Source organism: Mus caroli, unplaced genomic scaffold, assembly GCF_978045245.1.
Source record: "Mus caroli unplaced genomic scaffold, Mus_caroli_1 scaffold_1, whole genome shotgun sequence".
In the NCBI taxonomy this organism is placed as follows: domain Eukaryota; kingdom Metazoa; phylum Chordata; class Mammalia; order Rodentia; family Muridae; genus Mus; species Mus caroli.
The window spans coordinates 56,198,367-56,217,841 of record NW_028227256.1 but is presented as its reverse complement, the minus strand read 5'-3'; the positions used below and the strand labels follow the sequence as shown (position 1 = coordinate 56,217,841).

Sequence of the window (19,475 nt, the reverse complement as noted above, 5' to 3'; positions counted from 1 at the left end):
ACAGACCCCAAGTCATTTATTACACAGTTTGAGTGTTCTAGCTTTTCCTGGTTGTGGTTCATCTCCCACAGGCTTCATCCCTGTGTTAGGACAGTGCGTAGGGATATCGCAAGATTACTCCTAGAAAGGCCAAATCTGCCTCCTCCCTCCCGCCATTGCTAGAACTGATCACCACATACCTTATTGAATTGATTTTCCATCATGACCAATTTTATTCTATAGGTAGCAGTTCTTTGTGAGAGCCCTCTGTAGATCAGAAAGGCAGGGTTCTCTGCCTCCCTTCTGGCGGCTCATCAAAATGGTTGACAAAATTAGGGGTAGAGAGATGCTCAGTGGCTAAGAGCACTTGCTGCTCTTGCAGAAGACCCAGGTTCTGTCTCCAACACCCACGTGCTGGCTCACAACTGTTTTGGGAATCTGGTGCTATTTTTTGGCCTCCCAAGGAACCAGACATACATGTGATACACATACTTACATGAGACAAAACACAAATAAAATTAAAATTTAAGTAATTTTTTTTAAAAAGTAGGATGAGTCTGTAGCAACCAAAAAAGCAATAGCAACACTAGGTAGGCAAACATTGGAGCATCTTTGTTGGGGCTGGGGCTGGAGCATTTGCGTAGCACTCGGCAGGCCCTGGGTTCAGTCTTCAGTTCAAGAAGGAGTGGCAGTTTTGACAATGGTGTAAGGGATTAACCCTTCACTTTGGAGACTGTACTTTGGGTACACCCTGCTCTTGAGTAGTTAGTGTGAAATGGCACAAGAAGAAAAACAAAAACAAATCCCCCCAAAAAACCTCTGCCCTAGAAAATGTTTTTCATGGGGAATACCACATGGTTATATTACTGATGGTAATTTCAGTTGTGCATGGTTAAGACACAAACTTAGGCCTTTTGTAAAATGCTCTGGGAAACAGCTTTAATTCTAAACTTTTTTTTTTTTTTTTAAAGACAAACCATTGCTGAAGAGCCAGAAGACAGACATGTTTGATTTGTAGACACCTTTAAATCGGGAAAATCAGAGGTAGAGATCCACGAGAAAGTCACAAAGAACAGGGGACCACCACGGGAGTGACACTGATGTGCACACATGGAGGATAGCCCAGGGGTTTCCACCAGGAGACAGGGCCAGGCTGTGCTTGCCAACACTATCAGCTTGTGGCCCTATCAGAGAATAGTCCCTATGATTTGGAATCTGGCCAGGGTCACCTAAAGGGCTGGCTGGCTCTGCACCTGGTTTCACTTTAAACCCAGATTGCTGTCCCTTGTACTCAATGGCAGAGGCTCAGTAGAGGAAGTGCTCCTGAGACACTTGGGTGTGTCTGCACTTGGCTTTGGGGAGTGTTCCGCCAGCCTTCTGTGCCTGCTAGCAGAAGCTAGCTGTGCATGAATACCTTTTAGGGTACAATGGTTCTGGGAAAATCTACCATCATACCGTTTGCTCCTTGAGACTGACTGAGAAGAGAATTCACCACTAATATGGCAAATCATCCTGACTTAGCAAGAAATGTCGCTTCAACACTGAATATCTTGCACCCCAGGAAACCTTGCAGCCTTTGGGAAAAGTGGGTCTGTTGGTCTGTTGGTCAACTTTCGCCTTGATGTGTCTTTCCAGCTGACACAGAGGCCTGCCCGGCTAAGAAAAATGATGTCACCAGAGCTTTTTATTCCACCAGTATTGGTGGAAATCTTCAAGTTGTTATTCAGGGGGCCACCACAGCTCCATGGGTGGGAGAAATGGTCATAGCATCCTCATCTCTTCTTCAGCTTAGGAAGTAGGGTTCCAAAGGAGGCTGCCCTCGGAGTGGGGAGAAAGTCCTAGACCCCAAACAAAGGAAGACCCTGTTTCCTTCTGCCAGCAGCAATCAGTCAATCAATCGATCAGTTGCCTGTGGTTCTGGGCCTGCTCACCTGCAGAGATATAGATAACCTCACCTTTTCTTTTCACCAACATTTGTTAACCCCGATTAGGTGGTGTCTCTTCCTGTAGGAAGCCGAAAGGTCACACATTTCTGGCTTTAGCTTCACTCCCGAAACTGCAAACAGAGACTCCTCTGTAGGGAGGAAAAGAGAAGAACATCTATATAGTATTTCCTGAACTCTTCAATAGTACACATGTTTTGTCTGCCTGTTGTAACATCTGATACTCAAAGAGATGTTAAAATAGGCAGACTGACTATACTGACTTGGGGTATGTTACTGCATCTGTAATGGTTGTCAAGTGTACCCTATTTAACTCAGTTCAGTGCACACTTGCCAAACACTAGCAGATGAAACTGGGGAAGGGTCTGGCACCCACGGGGAAGAGTTAGAGAGGTGTGCCAAGGAGTGTAGACTGTACTCCCACCAGGACGGGCAGAGAACAGCATGTGGGCTAGATATCCTGAGGAAGGTTCAAAACTTTGTCATAGGCAGTTTGAATCGCGGTCCGACGGAGGAGTGGGCGCCGGGATCTCGCTGAGCGTCCGCCTGGCTTCGTCTCTTCCTCGCTCGTCGGAGCTTCAGCACGGTCCGAGATGGCTGGCGGTAAGGCTGGAAAGGACTCCGGAAAGGCCAAGACAAAGGCGGTTTCCCGCTCGCAGCGAGCCGGCTTGCAGTTCCCTGTGGGCCGTATTCATCGACACCTGAAATCTAGGACAACCAGCCACGGACGTGTGGGCGCGACCGCCGCTGTGTACAGCGCAGCCATCCTGGAGTACCTCACCGCAGAGGTACTTGAGTTGGCAGGAAATGCATCAAAAGACTTAAAGGTAAAGCGTATCACCCCTCGTCACTTGCAGCTTGCTATACGTGGAGATGAAGAATTGGATTCTCTGATCAAAGCTACCATTGCTGGTGGTGGTGTCATCCCACACATCCACAAATCGCTGATTGGGAAGAAAGGACAACAGAAGACTGTCTAAGGATGCCTGGATTCCTTATTATCTCAGGACTCTAAATATTCTTAACAGCTGTCCAGTGTTGGTGATTCCAGTGGACTGTATCTCTGTGAAAAACACAATTTTGCCTTTTTGTAATTCTATTTGAGCAAGTTGGAGGCTTAATTAGCCTTCCAACCAACCAAATTTCTGCATTCGAGTCTTAACCATATTTAAGTGTTACTGTGGCTTCAAAGAAGCTATTGATTCTGAAGTAGTGGGTTTTGATTGAGTTGACTGTTTTTAAAAAACTGTTTGGATTTTAATTGTGATGCAGAAGTTATAGTAACAAGCATTTGGTTTTGTACAGACATTGTTTCCACTCTGTTGGATAAGCTCAATAAAGGTCATATCCCAAACTAGCTTTAAACTTGCTTAATAATCGGGACTTAACCTTAGATCTCACTCAGCAACAAGTACATTCTCTGCTTACTAATTAAACAGTGTATCTGTAGTCATAAAAAAAAAAAAAAACTTTGTCATATACCCTCGTCTCTAAACATAGTCTAGAGAAACTCTAAGGCATGGCTTTCATAAATTAAAAAAAATTGTTTGAAATATCTTTATGTAGTCCCTTCATCCTTACATCCTTACACAGACAGATGTTCTTTGACTTACCATGGGGATATATCCTGGTAAGCCACTGTAAATCCTTGGGTTCAATCCCCAGCATAAAAGAAAGACAATAAATATCATAAATCAAAGTGGTTTTTTAAATTTATTTTTTATTTCACGTGTGTGGGTATTTTGCCTATACGTATGTCTGTGCACTGTGCATGCAGGGCCTGTGGAGGTCAATGGGGCATCAGGTCCCCTGAGATGAGGCACAGATGTGCTATGGTGTGGGTGCTGGGAATGGAGCCTAGGAACTGGTCCTCAGAAAAACAGCTCTTGCTTTTAACCACTGAGACATCTCTCCAGCTCCATCAAAAAATGTATTTAATGGGGCAGGAGAGATGGCTCAGCAGTTAAAAGCACTGGTCAAGCCGGGCGTGGTGGCGCACGCCTTTAATCCCAGCACTCGGGAGGCAGAGGCAGGCGGATTTCTGAGTTCGAGGCCAGCCTGGTCTACAAAGTGAGTTCCAGGACAGCCAGAGCTATACAGAGAAACCCTGTCTCGAAAAACCAAAAAAAAAAAAAAAAAAAAAAAAAAAAAAAAAAAAAAGCACTGGTCAGTCTCTCAAAAGTCTTGACTTCAATTCTCAGCACCCACATGGTGGCTCACAATAGGCTATAACTGTAGTCCCACAGGATCTGATACCCTCTTCTGGTGTGCAGATACACATGCAGACAAAATACCCAAGACAAACAAATGCAAAAATACATTTACTAAGACCCTATCTCAAAACAACAATAACAAGCATTTAACATACCTAACATACGGAATGTCAGAGTTTAGCAATGCTGGACACTGCAGAATGCCGGTTCTTTCTGCCTTGTGACTGTGCTACTGGGAACATGTAACAATCTGCCACAACCCAGTGTGGAGAGAATGGATTGCTAGACCCCAAAATGACCAAAACTTGGAATAAAGACATCTCATGGGTCCTGGATCCAGAACTACTGCGTCTCTATATTACACCTAATGTGGTACACACTGTGTAAATAGTTACACAGCATCTTAAAGAAAATAACGACAAGAGAAAATTGGCCTATGTTAGGTACTTTCTATGTTAGGACACACTTTCCCCTGAATATGTGGGGTTGTCTGAATCTGAAACTGACAGGCATAGTCATGGAACCCATAGGCATGGAAGGCCCATTTAATGATTTCTCCTGAATGCATATGGCTTTCACCCCATTATAATGTATAAATGACTCTTAAATAAAAGCATTGCCCACCAGGGGAAGTCTGTATCTGATTGGGAGGGCTCCCTGGTAGTTTGCAGTCCCACAGACTCCTGTGTAGTAACACACCTGCTGTCTCTGTGGTCACTCAGTGAGCTGATAGCCAAGTCCTTCCAAAGTTAGCGTTCAGTTAAGGGACTCAACTGCACAAGAGGGGAAGAAAAAAACTTCCCAGCAGATTGCTGTGAGCTAAACACAATCGAATGTGTGTGTGAGATGCCTTCCATAATTCCTGACATGAAGTAGGCACTGAACAATTGCCATTGATGGGGCATGACCAGGGCAGGGCAGGAGCCCAGGTCACCAAGCATGTGCACAGAACTTGCTCTCAGCATCCTTGCACATAGGCCCTGCTTTTCCAGGCCCATGGTCCGAGTAGCTCATAATTTATCAGAGACAGCGCTTCTATGCTTGGCATACCAAAGACATAACATGTTGTAATGATGCTGTGTGCTTGAAGCTGTTCACACCCAAGGGGAAGGAAGAAGCCTTCACTGCTGGCTCTGCCTTGTTTGGTCTGTATCAATGCTGTGGGAAACCTGCATTTCTGACATCTTTGGTTTAAAATAATAGATTTGCTAGGCTGGAGTGGGGAAGAGGATTAATGTTTGCTGATCCAAATAAGACATTTTCACAGGGTTGCTATAATATTCCCTCTTGTACTCTCTCCTTCGGCTTACACCACAGCATAAACAGCTAAACAGTAAGATAGACATTGCGTACACTTAGCAGACTCTTTGTCAACTCAAATCTGGGCTGATTTAGGAGTTTGTCTCCAGGAGAAATCCTGCCTCGGAGACAGTGGCATGAAAAGCTCGGGTTACCCTGGGGCTCCCTTGCCCCTCAAAAGCAGGGATAGGAATGGAGTGGAAGAGGAGAAGAAAAGGAGGGGGAGGGGGGAGGGGGAAGAAGGAGAGGAGGGAAGAGGGGGAGGGGAAGAGGAAAGGAGAGGGAGAAGAGGGAGAGGGAGGAAGAGGGGGACAGAGAAAGTAAAGAGAGAGGAGAGGAGAGGGAGAGAGGCTGAGAGACAGAGACTAATCAAAAGGATTCAAGTTGGCTGTGGATTGCCAGACTCTCCTTCCTAAGTCACAGTAAAAGAAAATGTAAAAGCGGGGAAGAAAAAGATAGGAAGGAAAGGAGAGAAGCTAGGAGGCGGCAGACGGCTCTCCCTCAGTGATCTCAGCCAGGCAAGCCCTTCCACTCTGGTGACTGCTCATTAGCTTAGTGAATCTGACAGCGTAATTACCACGGTGGCTTTGCGCTTAGAATAAATAAATACGAAAGTGGGTGCTTAAAAGTTTTTTGAGAAGGGAAATTCAGTCATCTAGACTGTCGGTAAGACAAGTTTATTTAAAACTTTTAGATTCTTATGTATTTAGATCATTTCAGAGGAGATAATGAGATAGTTGTCTCTCAGTCTAATTGAGTTCCTGGGGTCCTGGCAGCTGGCTGTCACCCCTTTCAAACCTTGCTTTGACTCTCTTCCTTAGAAATCCGATCCCGGTGTCTCCGTTTACTCTCCCTGCACTGATAACCTGGGGAAGCCCTGTGCACTGGAGTGCAGAAAGTGACTTAATGGGATTGGGGTGCTGAGTCACCACCACAGGAAATCAAATCTCCCTCAGCCTGCACTGGCTACAGGAGAGAGCGGGAGTCACAAGGAGCTTGGGAATTAATCTAGCCTTGCAAAGTTTCTTTGCTGTTTCCCTGGTCATGTGATTTCCTGCTGTTCTTGCACATCATCAATTCATCAGTTACGGATGCTTACTGGGTTCTATTACTCAGAACACACACTTCTGCATGAGAAGGCCAACGCCTTGGCTCAAGTGGAGATATGGCAGCTTCATATCGTCAAATCCCAAGGGATCTCAGGGTACCTTACACTGAAGGTGCTAACACAGAGTGCACTTACAGCTCAGACCAGGGGCACAGGACACAGTCATCTCCCATGAAAGCAGATGGTCTTGTCTTTTAAAGGTAATTAGTACCTATTTGTCTTTCCTCTCTATCTCGCCTCTGTCTCCTAGAACCACACTTATGCGAAACCTCATATTTAGTGAGTCAAGGGTTTCATAAACGTTCAGTTCATTCTGGGTTAGAAGAAACTAGTGTTAACCCACTGTGCAGATGGGGAAAATCAAGGCTTATGAAGGCCAGAGATGCATCTGGAGTCTTGGAAAAAAAAAAAAAAAAAAAAAAGAACAAGAAAACATAGGCCTTTAATTCTCAGTCCAGAGTTCAGAACTGTTAAACAATTTTTGCTTTAATCCATTCTTAAAAACCAAAAAATATGTCATCACCAGCATTACAGAAAATTCTGAAAAGGCAGGAAAATGACCCGCAATATTCTAGAACATGTTTATTCTCTACATTAACTTTCAGTTCTGTTCACATGCAAATAACTTTTCATAAGTACATTATAATATGCCATTTTATATTCTTAATTTTGTTTTTGGATTTTGAGTCAATGTCTTACTGTATATTTATGGATGGCCTGAAATTTTGCTATATAGACCAGGCTGGCCTTGAACTCACAGAGAACCACCTGTGGCTGCCTTCTGAGTGCTAAGCTAAAGGCATTTGCTGGCTTTTCTCTTTTCCTTCCTCTTCCTTTTCCTCATCCTCTTCTTCTTCCTCCTCTTCTTCCTCTAACCTTCTCTCTCTCTCTCTCTCTCTTTCTCCTTTCCATTTTGAAAGATGGCATTGCTATTTGACCCAGGCTACCTCTCAGATCCTGGGATTAAGGTCATGTGCTGCCCTTGGGCCGACTTTTCTGGTGTATGTAGCTTATGGTCTTATGTGCTTTATTGTTTCCAGTGCACCTCACACTCCTTGAGCAGCTGCAACTGGTACACAGCACTGTGTGCCCAGGCAACACATTAATATTTATCCAATCCATTCTCCAGGGCTCAGTGATTAAATTATTTTTTACTTTGTAATGTTTAAACCACTATATGTGTGTGTGTGTGTATCACATTTGTATACATCTAGGTTTTGTTTTGCTTTGTTTGGTTTCTTTAGACAGCGTTCCTCTATAAACCCCTGACTGTCCTGGAACTCTCTCTCTCTCTCTCTCTCTCTCTCTCTCTCTCTCTCTCTCACTCTCTCTCTCTCTCTCTCCCTCTCTCCCTCTCGACCAGGCTGGCCTAGACTGCAGAGATCTGCCTGCCTCTACTCCCTGAGTACTTGCAACAAAGGCATGCACTACCATGGCCTGCCATGTTTGGTTATTTTTAAGCTTGCTCAATTGTTTAGCTAGGTAATTTCAGGGATAAATAGATCTTGATTAAAAAATATGAGCAAATTTGTGTAGTTCCTGTTACATAAGGTTGGTTGAATCTGATATTGATGGAAGGCACAGTCCCTGACCCACACTGCTGTCAGCAGAAATGCTTAGATTGGCTCCTCACCTGCACTGGGAGTTGTTGGGTTAAAGGAAAAGACACCTTAGCAGTTACTCGGTTTTATTTAGACCTCACCCTCACAAACTGTCTCCCTTGTGATGTATACATCTTTGCTTTGTTTCCTCTTGAATAAATTGCTATTTTATGCCTTTCTCCCATTTTCATTTGATTCTTGTTTTTCTTGAAGAATGGTAACAGAGTGAAACAAGAACAGTGACTGCCATCGAGTAAGAACTCTTAAGATCCAAGGGTGCTGTGGACAGCATCATGAAGAGTGAGAGCAGCAGACACTGGGCCCTCACAGCACAGGGGAAGAGGCACTGGGACAGGGTGTAGATTTCCATAGCATAAGACATTGAGGTGTCGCCCATTCCACGGGGGAAGGCGGAACCTTTCCCAGAAAGGCTTTACAATTAACAGCAGCAACAAGCTGGGACTAGGGGTGGACCTTGACTCTAAACCAGTCTAGCTACAATGTTCTTGGTAATGGAATGAATTTTGGGGAGAGTGGGCTGGAGCCTCGTGTGAGTGAGCCTTGGCTCCTCCACTTCCAACTGGGTAACTCCACTATCAACCCTAATTTCTATTTCCTCTTTTTTTGTTTGTTTGTATGTTTGTTTTTTTGAGACAGGGTTTCTCTATGTAGCCCTGGCTGTCCTGGAACTCACTCTGTAGACCAAGCTGGCCTCAGACTCAGAAATTTGCCTACCTCTGCCTTCCAAGTGCTGGGATTAAAGGTATGTACCACCACTGCCGGGTCCTATTTCCTTTTTGTTTGAGACAGTCTTCTTAGGTAGGCTAGCCTAGCCTCACCCTTGCCATCCTCTTGAATACTGAGATCGTGGGTGTGCACCACTAGTCTGGCAGCACCAGCTTTTCAATCTGTAATATGAGAGTAGTCATTCCAGCCTAGGTTGTACGAGATCTACTTAAAGCACACAGATGCCAATAAAGGTGACTTTTTCTCCAGTGTCAATGATACTTCTCTGTGATAAAGGAATAGCTAAATGGCCTTGAGGGTCCTTTCCCTGCCTATGGTCTCATTCTCTCCTGAATGATTTATCTTTACTTAGAAACTCTTTGAACCTGTGCTGCCAGTGAATTTAAGCAGCTTACACGGGCTTGGTGGGATTGAGGGTTAATTGGCAGAGGTACCTCCTAGCAGCACAAATATGTGCAGCGTGGAAAGCCACATCTCTGCTTCTAATGTGTGGGAATGTGTTGAGGGCAACTGTATAGAAGAAAGTGACACTAGACACTTCCCTATTTGCTTCTCTTATGTTTATTTTTTCAATTTTTTCATTACGTTTATTTATTTTCTGTATGTGTGCCTGAGGGGTGCATGAGGGTGTGTTTGCTCATACCACAGCACCTGTGTGGAGGTCAGAGGACTACATGAAGCAATCAGCTCTCTTCTACCATGCAGGGCCCAGGGATTGAATGCACGCAGATCGTCAGGCCTGACAGTAAGTGCCTTATCCACTGAACCATCTCATTGACCCTCAGTTTGCTTCTTAATTGATGGCTTTTAAGATATTGCTTAATAAAAAATTTAAAAAGTGGATAAAGGGGCCTGGCAAAATAGTTCAGTCTATAAAGCACTTGCTGTGTAAGCCTGAGGACACAAGTTTGATCCCCAGAACCCACATAAAAAGTCAGGCATTAAGCCAGCCAGTACGTGCCTTTAATCCCAGCACTCGGGAGGGAAGCAGGTGGATCTTTGGGTACTAGGCTAGCCTAGTCTGCATAGTGAGTACCATGACAGACAAAGGTACACAAAGAAATCCTGTCTTGAAAACAAACAAACAAACAGAAATTTTAGGCATGGTGGTAAGTCCCTTAATTCCAGCCCTAGAGAGGCAGCTGCTTGAGGCTTGCTGGTCAACCAGAGTAGTCTAATCTATGAAGTCCAAGTTCCAGTGAAAGTCACTGTCTCAAAAAACAGTTCTCATGAGGAACAACACATCACTACACACACACACACACACACACACTGAACAAAAGAAAGAAAGAAAGAAAGAAAGAAAGAAAGAAGAGAAAAGAAAGGAAGGAAGAAAAGGAAGGAAGGAAGGAAGAGAAAGAAAGGAAGAAAGAAAGAAAAGAAAAGAAAAGAAAAGAAAAGAAAAGAAAAGAAAAGAAAAGAAAAGAAAAGAAAAGAAAAGAAAAGATGGAGAGAATGGTCTATGTTAGACTGCTTAGCTCCTGCTGTGTGGCACACACCCATGATCCTCACACTTGGGTGGTCAAGGTGGGAAGATGACTCACAAGTTTGAGGCTAGCCCGGTTTACTTAGTAAGTTTCAAGCCAGCCAAAGTAGCAAGACTTTGTCTCAGGAAACACACACACACACACACATACACACACACACACCCAGGGCAGTGACAGACAAGTCTCTCTTCTTTCTTCCTCACATCCAGACTTTGAAACTTGGCCTCAAACATGGTTTAATTAAACACTGAGTAAACTGGATACAAAAAACAATGCACAGGCTCAGTGGGTAAGAGAAAGTTCTTACCCACTGCTCTTCCAGAGGATGCTGTAATTTCAATCCCAGAGGATCCAATGCCCTCTTCCACCTGTGTGAACACCAGGCACACACATGGTTCACATACATGCACACTGGCAAGACATTCATACACATAGAATAAATATTTTTTTTAAAAAAAGCAATAAACAGGGGGAAGGGAGTAGGAGGAGAATATAGAGGAGAAACTGTAGTGGGGATGTAATATTAAGTATAAAATAAAAAAACAATAGAAATATTTCCACGTTTAGTTGGAGCAAATTCATTGGGAGAATGAAATGTAATCCCAGTGATATCAGTGATAATGATATCCGTCATTGCATTTCTAATCTATGCAAGAATCCAAGTCCAAAAATAAAGAAACAAATAAATAAATAACAAACAGAAGTAGCTTGAAACCATACAGAAGCACACAGGGTGCTTCCTCGGGCATGCTTCGGAAGTTTAAGTCACTGTGAGAACATATGTTTGAAGAGAGAGAACGCTGTGTTGTGTCAGCTTCGAGATCTCGCTACTGTTCCTCGAAGAAGGCAGCTCTAGAGTGACACTGAAGGACACTGAGGGACATGCAGCACCAGGGACGGAGCAAAGAGAACATGCCTAGCATGTACTAAGCCCTGGTTCCACCCCCAGCACCTCAGGAACTTCGAGTGGTAGACCTGCCTATGATTCAGAAACAAGAGGAGCAGAAGGTCAGTTATGTGGACAGGTCAAGGCCAACCTGAGGTACATATAACCATGTCCCCCCTGCCTGCCCCTCCTAGAAAAGTGTAGGACATCTCTTTCCTTAGATTCTCAGTTGGTCCTAACCATGCAAGAGCGTCAGCTTCATTTTAGAATCTTAGGGTGTGTGTATGTGTTGTGCGTACCCACATGTCTACAGGAGCCAGTGAAAGATGCCCAGTGCCCCAATCAATCAATCTCTCTCCACCTTAGTTTTTAAGGCAGGGTTTCTCACTGGAGCTGAAGTTTGGCAAGGCTATCTGTCCCAAATGCTGAGGTTACAGGCCATGCCTCACTTTTTTCTTTCTTTCTTTCTTTCTTTCTTTCTTTCTTTCTTTCTTTCTTTCTTTCTTTCTTTCTTTCTTTCTTTCTTTCTTTCTTTCTCTTGTTTGTTTTCAAGACAAGTTTGCATTGTCCTGAAACTCACTCTGTAAACCAAGGTGGCTTCAAACTCAGAGACCCTTCCCCCTCTGCCTCCTGAGTTCTGGCATTAAGGGTGTGTGCCATCGTACCTGGCCCATGCCCCACTTTACATGAGAGCTGAAGATTTGAACTCGGGCCCTCATGCTTACACTGAAAACACTCTTGTCCACTGAGCCAACTCCCTAGCCCACCACTCAAGATCCATTCACGGTTCTCCTGGCCCACTACAGTGGCATTAATCTCTGCATATGTTGTCAACTGGGTCACATCCCTGCCTTATCCATTGCCTTAGGACTGTATGCTCTTGGAGGAAAACATCCATGCCTAAATCTTTGTTCTGTTCTCAGCATCACACTTACCAGTAAATGATGAATAAATGGAAACATAATTTGCCCACTATGTTAGAAACCTGACACTATGCTGTGTCCTGAGTTTTAGAGATAAAAATAGGAAGAATGTTATAATACCACAATAAGACCCAATGGATGACTAAGAAAGTGGGAGAAGCAGAACTTATATTTGATATGTATATGGTGGGATAATTAAAGAAATTTAACCTAAGGCTAGGGCTCAGTGGGAGAGCAGTTGCCTAGTGTGTGTGAGGTCCTGGGTTCAATCTCAGGAGAGAGAGAGACAGAGAGACACAGAGAAAAACAGAGAGGTAGAGAAACGAAGAAGCATGAGCTCCGCCACGAGGACCCGAGCTTGAACCTCAGCATCCATCCATCCATCCATGTAAAATCCACTGAATCTGGTGAAGCTGATTGACCACTGGTCATGGTGGCACACAACTTTAGTCCCAGCACTCTGGAGGCAGGGCAGGCAGATCTCTGAGTCTGAGGATAGCCTGGTGTACAAAGTGAGGACATCTAGGGCTATACAGAGAAACCCTGTCTCAAAACAAACAAACAAAACAAAGACCAAGACAAAACAAAACAAAAAACCCAAATAAACCATGGTGGCGAGAGCTTCTAGCATCAGTGCTGGAGAGGAGACTAGATCCATGTAACTTGACTGCGAACCAGCCCAGCCTAAGCAGTGAGCCCCACATCCCAGTGAAAGGGACTGTCTCCCATCTCAAAAATCAAGGTTGACAGCTCATAAGGAAGGATACCCAGGTCAACTTCCATACATGGATGCACACACACACACACACACACACACACCAGTTAAGGACACCTAGACTAGACAAGTGAGTTTGAACAGTGATGTCACAGGATCATCAAATGTTTAAAGACGTGACAATAGAAGAAGACTTGAAATTTTCCCTCTTTTTGGAGTGAAGTGAAATCCGGCTCTGATGTTAACGTGGCAGTGGGAATGAGTTCAGAACTCTCAGAGTGGAGGTGTGAGTGGGTAGAGGGAAGGCAAAGGGAAGGGCTGCAGGCTTTCCCCACCCCTGTGCAGCCTATAGAACATTGTTTCTACAAAAGTATTTGTGGAGCATGGCAAGCCTTTAAACTTCAAGATGATTTTTTTCCCTAAGATGCCAAGACGTATTTTAAAGGAGAAGTAGGGATTTAGTCCAGGAAGGAATGGTAGAGACAGATTCAAACCTGGATTAGGATAGAAAATGAGTCAAACAGAGAGAGAGAGAGAGAGAGAGAGAGAGAGCGCCTTTGATGTCTTGATGATCAAGAGCTGGGGCTTAAGGACCAGACTCTTAAATCATGTGGCATTTACTGGCCCAGATTTTTTTTTTTTAAATACTCTTGTGGATCAGTGTCTGTGCTCAAAATGGCGAGCTTCCAAAGTCAGTCTTAACTCTCTAATGGTAACATTTGGAAGGCTTCCTGTAAGAACGGAGGGGAGCCATTTCTAGAAGGGGCAGCTTAATGATTTTCTACTCCTCTACCCCCAAATCGTTAACCAGTGTTCCTTTCCCTGAGCCCAAGTTCATGCTGAGGGCAAAGGGAATTAAGCAAAGGGCTGAACCTGGAGCTAAGATTAGAGAGCTGCCAAAGGGCCTAATTTTAGGTCCTTGCTGCCCCAGCTGACAGGCTGTACTGCTGGCTCGGCCATGGGGACCACAAGTGTGGCCATGAGCTGGTGCCTGGGTGGGGAGAGCTGTTCCCTGGCCATCTGCAAAAGCAATTAGCTCACTGATGGGTGTGTTTTGAGAGGGACTACCAATAATTTCTCCTTCAACAAATGTTTCTTCAGGTGTTCAAGAGTCCGGGAGGGAGAGCGTCAGGGCTTGGCAGACATTCCCGCAGGCTCGCCCGCCCTGCATTCTAATACTGACGTTTTCCCACTTAACAGTGATCTCCACATGGGAACCAATCCTGGAATTCCTGGGTTTTCATGGCAAATCACCCTTGATCAATTTCCTCTGGCTCTAAACTTACTGCCACAACCCAGGGACAGTGTCGTTGGAGACTCAGCTTGATGAAAATCGGCAGAGATTGATGGGGATTGTTCTTTGATTTTGTGGGGAGTTTGCACAGCAGCCTTCTGTGGGGATTTGGGCTGTCTGTCCTCTGGTCTCCATATATTTTCCACTTACAGGCTTCATGCTTAATTGTCTTCTTCAGAGGCCAGACAATAAGAGCTGGCATCTTCCAGATCAAAGGGGAAACAGAATATATTTTAAAGTGACAACTTGGTTATCCTGCGACCAGAATAATAAACTGATGTAAATATAAGCCCCTGAATGGAGGCCATAATGAAATGTTACCAGGGAGCAAAACCTTTCTTCTAATTACAGCAAAGCAACACTCCTCAAACGTCTTTGGCAAGCATACATCTTATTTTTTTCACAATTCTCGTGCCTGCAGCAGCCCACCTCAGCAATGGAGATTTTTCTGTCCCTGCAGGTTGGGAGCTGGGTTTACCCATTGGGTCTCTCTGTCTGCAAAGCAGGCTGTTAACAAAGGCTCTTTGCCAGGGGCAATGAAAAAGCAGGCTAGTGGTGGTACCCAGCCCAGGGTATGCAGCCCTTCCTTAGTGGAGGAAGCGCCCTTGGCAAGGGCCACTGTTGTCAAGGTGCACAGACTGGAGGCTCCTCTCCAATTCTCCAAGTACCTTTGCTCTTCCTGCCTGCTTACAGCACATCCCAATGTCGTCTTTCTATGTGTATTTCTATACCTGCCCCAAGCACACATGCACACGCGCGCGCACGCGTGCACACACACACACACACACACACACACACACACACACACACACACACACAGTTGCACCCCTCTTCCCTGTCTCTTGGCGCTGGCCCTTTCATCTTCTCCCTCAGGGATTCGAGATGTCGCTGCAGGAAGTGCTTGTCCGCAGAGGCAGCAGCCAGCAGAGCCCCGTGGCTTTGACAAACCTCATTTAATTGGGAGGAAGCCAGGAGAATTTGAAAGAACTGAAACATCCATGAAACTCCTTTTATCAGGCATAATTTAAACTCTGCATGGAAAAACCCCTATATGTATAAAGAAAAGTCAACTTCCCTCCCGCTGCGCACACTCCGCATCTCCCCCAGCACAGGCAGGCTCCTGCAAGATTCCATCTTTTCATTTTTCTCAAAGTGTCAAAGTAGATTTGGGCTCTGCAGCAGAGTGAACAGAGAAGGAATACAGATTGTTCTCTCCCTCACTCATGTGCATGCACACACACACACACACACACATACACACACACACCATACACACACACCACATATACACATACACACCACACACACACACACACACACACACACACACACACACACACACACACACCTTTAGATGGTGTGAGCAACAGAGTCCATTGATTGAAAACTCTGCTTCTGCTTTCTAGGGAGAATCAAAATCCAGGTTCCTACGAACATACATATCCTTTCAGATACTAACTGCTGCTTCTTAATTAAAAAGCTGGTGCCCAGAAAACCTTGATGATCCCAGCAGTTCTCAGGGCCCAGAATAATAGACTCTGCAGGAAGCTAACAGGGGACATTTCTCTAAGTAGAGGGATGCGAGTATTGTGTACAGACAAGCACGCTGCGCATGTATGGGATGCCGTAGAGTTAGGTGTCCAGAGAGGGAAGGATCTTAGGCACAGATGGGAAAGAGGGGAGCACAGCAGGACAGGCAGGACAGACCCACAAGAGGGAGAGGTGCCAGGCAAGGGTGGTATGCTACAGCTCTACTGCAATGCCTTTCTTTTGACCCATTAGCCCAACCCCATCTCTCACCCTTCCCAGATTCACCTCCAGGCTCATCCATCTCTCTTGGATTATCCCCATTTCTCCTAAGTCACCTCCAGCAAACTTCTCTGAACATCTGCAGCTGATTATACACAGATTTTAGCTGTTCTGATATGATTTGTGCTAATCTGTGTAAAAGGTACCCTGCTTCCTCTTCTTCACCCTCTTTTCCTCCCTCTCCATAAGATCCTTGAGGCCAAGGCCAAGCCTCTTGTTTTCCTCAACTTTTTATAGCATTTCATGTGTTCTTGACACTTAATGGCAGCTTAATAAATTCTAATGGCTGCCTCTTCTTACAGGGTTAAGTAAGATATTAACCTCAGATGTATAATGATGGTTATTTTTAGAGATCTTAAGTGACTCACTTTAATAATAAAATTCCTCAGTAGTCCCAAACTAAGAGATTTGTGCTGTTTCATGACGATGTCTGAGATATAGGGAAACTGGGCTTACAAAGCCTGGCCAAGCTGGGCCTATGCTTCTTGGGAAATAGCTCTGCATCCCCAGACACCCCATCCCGACTCCCCCCCCACTCCCCCCCCCCCATTCGCCTCTTCCCAGGATGACCCCCAGGCCTTCCTGCTCAGCTTTCTTTTCTTTGGCTTAGGACTTCAAACAACGATTTTCCATTGAATGTGGATATTTTCAAAGAAACCTCACCTAAGGATACTCTGCCCAGCCCGCCCTACACAGCCCAGGCCTTGACCGCCACCCACATCCTCCTTGTAGCCATTCCTGGCTGCATTCTGAGAAACCCAAGAAGAGCTCCTGCCACGTGACCCCACCCCACAGCAGATTTCAGACCTGGAGGATGACCCAGGCACTGGCAGCAAAGGCTGGTTTCAGGGTAACCTGTGTTTGTAGTAGGCAGCTATCCTGGGAGGACACTTCCCTTCCGCCAAAGCCCAACCTCTGAACTTCCTTCTGTAGCATTGTGTTACCAATCAAGAAGGGCCCATCTCTCCTTCCTAACATATGCTTGTCACCTCTCCTCTTACTCTCTCTGCAAGAGGGAAGCAGCTTATTAGAAACATTGGTTTTGCTTCTCCTGTCAGCAAACACCTCAGAAGCAACCTTCCCTGTGTGTAAGAAAGGTTTGTACCATTACAAGGAGGTCCTTGTCACCTTTCCCCACTGGTACTTCAGAGTTTTAAAGAATCTTACTCGAAGCTCAGGTAAGGCCGGGTCCCCTGTTTCTCTCTGGAAAGCAAATTAGTCTCTGACTTCACTTCTGGTCACAAATTCTATGACTCGCCAGTGTTGAGGGAAAAGCCATAAGATGAGACTTGATGCATATTCATGCACACACGTGTGTGTTCGCACACACACTCACACACTCACACATACTCATATGCATATGTATACTCAAACACACTCATATACACACTCGCATGTGCACACACACTCACACTCACCATCAGGAAGCTGGTACAACTGGGATGGCAGGACACTGAAATAATCATGAACCAGTGCTTCTTGGGCTGAGACACGGTCCCTGGGGAAGCCTTTTAGCATCTGGGAGGCCAAGTCTTCAGCTTCAGGAACTCCACCCAGCCTGGAAAAGTGGAAGGAAGAAATAGTCTCTTTAGAGGCCGCTATTCTGCAAAAATAAAAGGGGAGGGGGTGGATAAAAACTGAGGAAGAAGTAACGGGGTTAACGTGTCTCTAACATGCCCTTCCTAGGCCACAGATGGCAAATGTAAGTAAGCCACACACACCTCTTACCTGGCCTGTCACTAGGAGGGAGACAATAGAAACCGTAACCTTCACCATGCCCCAAGGCACAGGGTACACAAAGGACACAGATTTGTGACTACAGAGGCAGAAATATATAATTAAGGCTTCCTCTTGGAGGAACACTGTAGCCCCACCCAAGCAGAAAGACCTAGTTGGCAGAATGTTCCAGGCTCTGGATACCAAAGACGTTAAAAAGATCACCACTGAACCCATAGAAAGGTGCATCTTTAGTCCTGTACACAGTCCTACCACACCTTCATAGGAACCATGAGGTAAGCCTGGAGACACCTCAGCTATTCCAGATTTACCACACTTGCAAACTGAGTCTGTTGCAAACCTGCGCAGTGGATGAATCCTCTACTGACCTTCTAGCTGACCCTGGGCAGGTGACCTAGCCTCTCCAAGCCTCAGCTTCATCCTGTTTGGCACCAGAATGTTCTAGAACGTTACTGGTGAGAACAAATACAACAGACGTGCAGTGTTGGCACATGCCTTTAATCCCAGCACTCGGGAGGCAGAGACAGACAGATCTCTGAGTTAGATAGAGGCCAGCCTACCCAAAACCACCACCACCACCACCAACAATGAAGGGAACAACACACAGCCCCCAGAAGCACAAAACTACCACCACCAACAACAACAACAATGAAGGGAACAACACACAGCCCCCAGAAGCACATGATGGGTGCATATCCTTCGTCCTCTGCAGAGGCAAGAATTTTCTTACATACTAATACAAATCAACCCTGCCCAATAGAATTCTCCACAGTGATGGAAATAGCCTATTTTTGCTCAGCCTAATACGGTAGGCACTGTCCATAGGTGGCTGCTGAGCCCTAGGAATATGGGTTGTGTAACTGAACAACTGAGCTTTAAGATGAACTGGGAGTAATTTCCGTTTAGATAGCTAGCTGTACATGGCTGATGGCCACTGCATTAGCAGTGCTCCAGATATTAATTACTTCTTGCTCCAGGAGCCAGACAGAGAGAAAGGAAGTCTGAGCCCAGGCCAGGAGCACAGGCATGGTCAGAGGCAGGCGTTGATGTGAAGTCAGGAGAGTCAGGTGACAACGAGAATTCAAGTCCTGTGTACTCTAAAAGAAAGAGATGTGGGAGAAAAGGTGACAGGAGGAAGCCTGTGGCAGGACTGTGACAGCTGTAACAGCCGCAGCATAGAGTATTAAGGCACTTGGTGGTTTTGAGTTTTACAAAGCCACTAGGAACAAAAGGAAACTCAGGAGCAGCATGGAGACTCAGATTTCTCTAAGTTAGGGTTAGGGGCTAACAGGCCTGCAAGAGGATGCTTGCACCTTCTGTTGTTATGCTTTAGCGAGCTTACATTTACTCCAACCTCAGAGTTGAAACAACTAAAATTGGCACTGCTCTGCTTAGAAACAGAGGTGACCCAGCTCCTCCACAGGACCTCAAAAACCATGTCAATGACATCCTAGGGACTCCAAGGAGCACTCGGGGTTAGACCAAGCTCCTGACAGCTGTGACATAGCTTTTGAATGTGTATCTTAAAACCATTGACACGTAAACCTAAAAAAGGTGTGTTTTTATTTGCCAATGCCACTCAATTAAGTGGCTTGTAGTAAAGATAGCTCCTTATTTTAAAATGTCACGATAAACTAAAGTGCAAGCCTGCAGGCTGCTGTATTTGCTTAGCAGTGGTTGTGACGAGTTTGCATATCCCCAAGGACATGATAAACAGCGGTTCCTGGAAACGTG

General features: G+C 45.3%; 2 protein-coding genes and 1 long non-coding RNA gene across 5 annotated transcripts in view; 2 read left to right on the top strand and 1 right to left on the bottom strand.

Moving 5' to 3' along the window:
- Positions 1–1,156, top strand: part of LOC115031520 (uncharacterized) — a 98,348-nt gene extending 97,192 nt beyond the window's left edge. Inside the window, exon 5 of the long non-coding RNA XR_003837165.2 lies at positions 951–1,156. This is a non-coding gene — a long non-coding RNA (uncharacterized LOC115031520). The remainder of the gene's footprint in view (positions 1–950) is intronic.
- A 787-nt stretch (positions 1,157–1,943) lies between these two features.
- The window catches only part of Cdk15 (cyclin dependent kinase 15), an 88,473-nt gene continuing 70,941 nt past the window's right edge, over positions 1,944–19,475 (bottom strand). For 2 of the 3 annotated variants that reach the window (XM_021169327.3, XM_021169401.3), the window contains exons 12-13: positions 17,423–17,562; positions 1,944–2,053 (exon numbers count right to left, since the gene is read on the bottom strand). In XM_021169327.3, coding sequence (XP_021024986.1) covers positions 1,944–2,053; positions 17,423–17,562 — 250 coding nt within the window. The remainder of the gene's footprint in view (positions 2,054–17,422; positions 17,563–19,475) is intronic. The other variant, XM_085838600.1, reaches the window with a different exon arrangement.
- On the top strand, positions 2,394–3,360 carry LOC110294102 (histone H2A.Z). The gene has a single exon (XM_021162106.3). The coding sequence runs from the start codon at positions 2,516–2,518 to the stop codon at positions 2,900–2,902; it is 387 nt and encodes a 128-aa protein (XP_021017765.1). The 5' UTR covers positions 2,394–2,515; the 3' UTR covers positions 2,903–3,360.

What these genes read in the sequence shown, in the direction of transcription:
- LOC110294102 (XM_021162106.3), top strand. Translation starts at nt 2,516, where the DNA reads ATGGCTGGCGGTAAGGCTGGAAAGGACTCCGGAAAGGCCAAGACAAAG.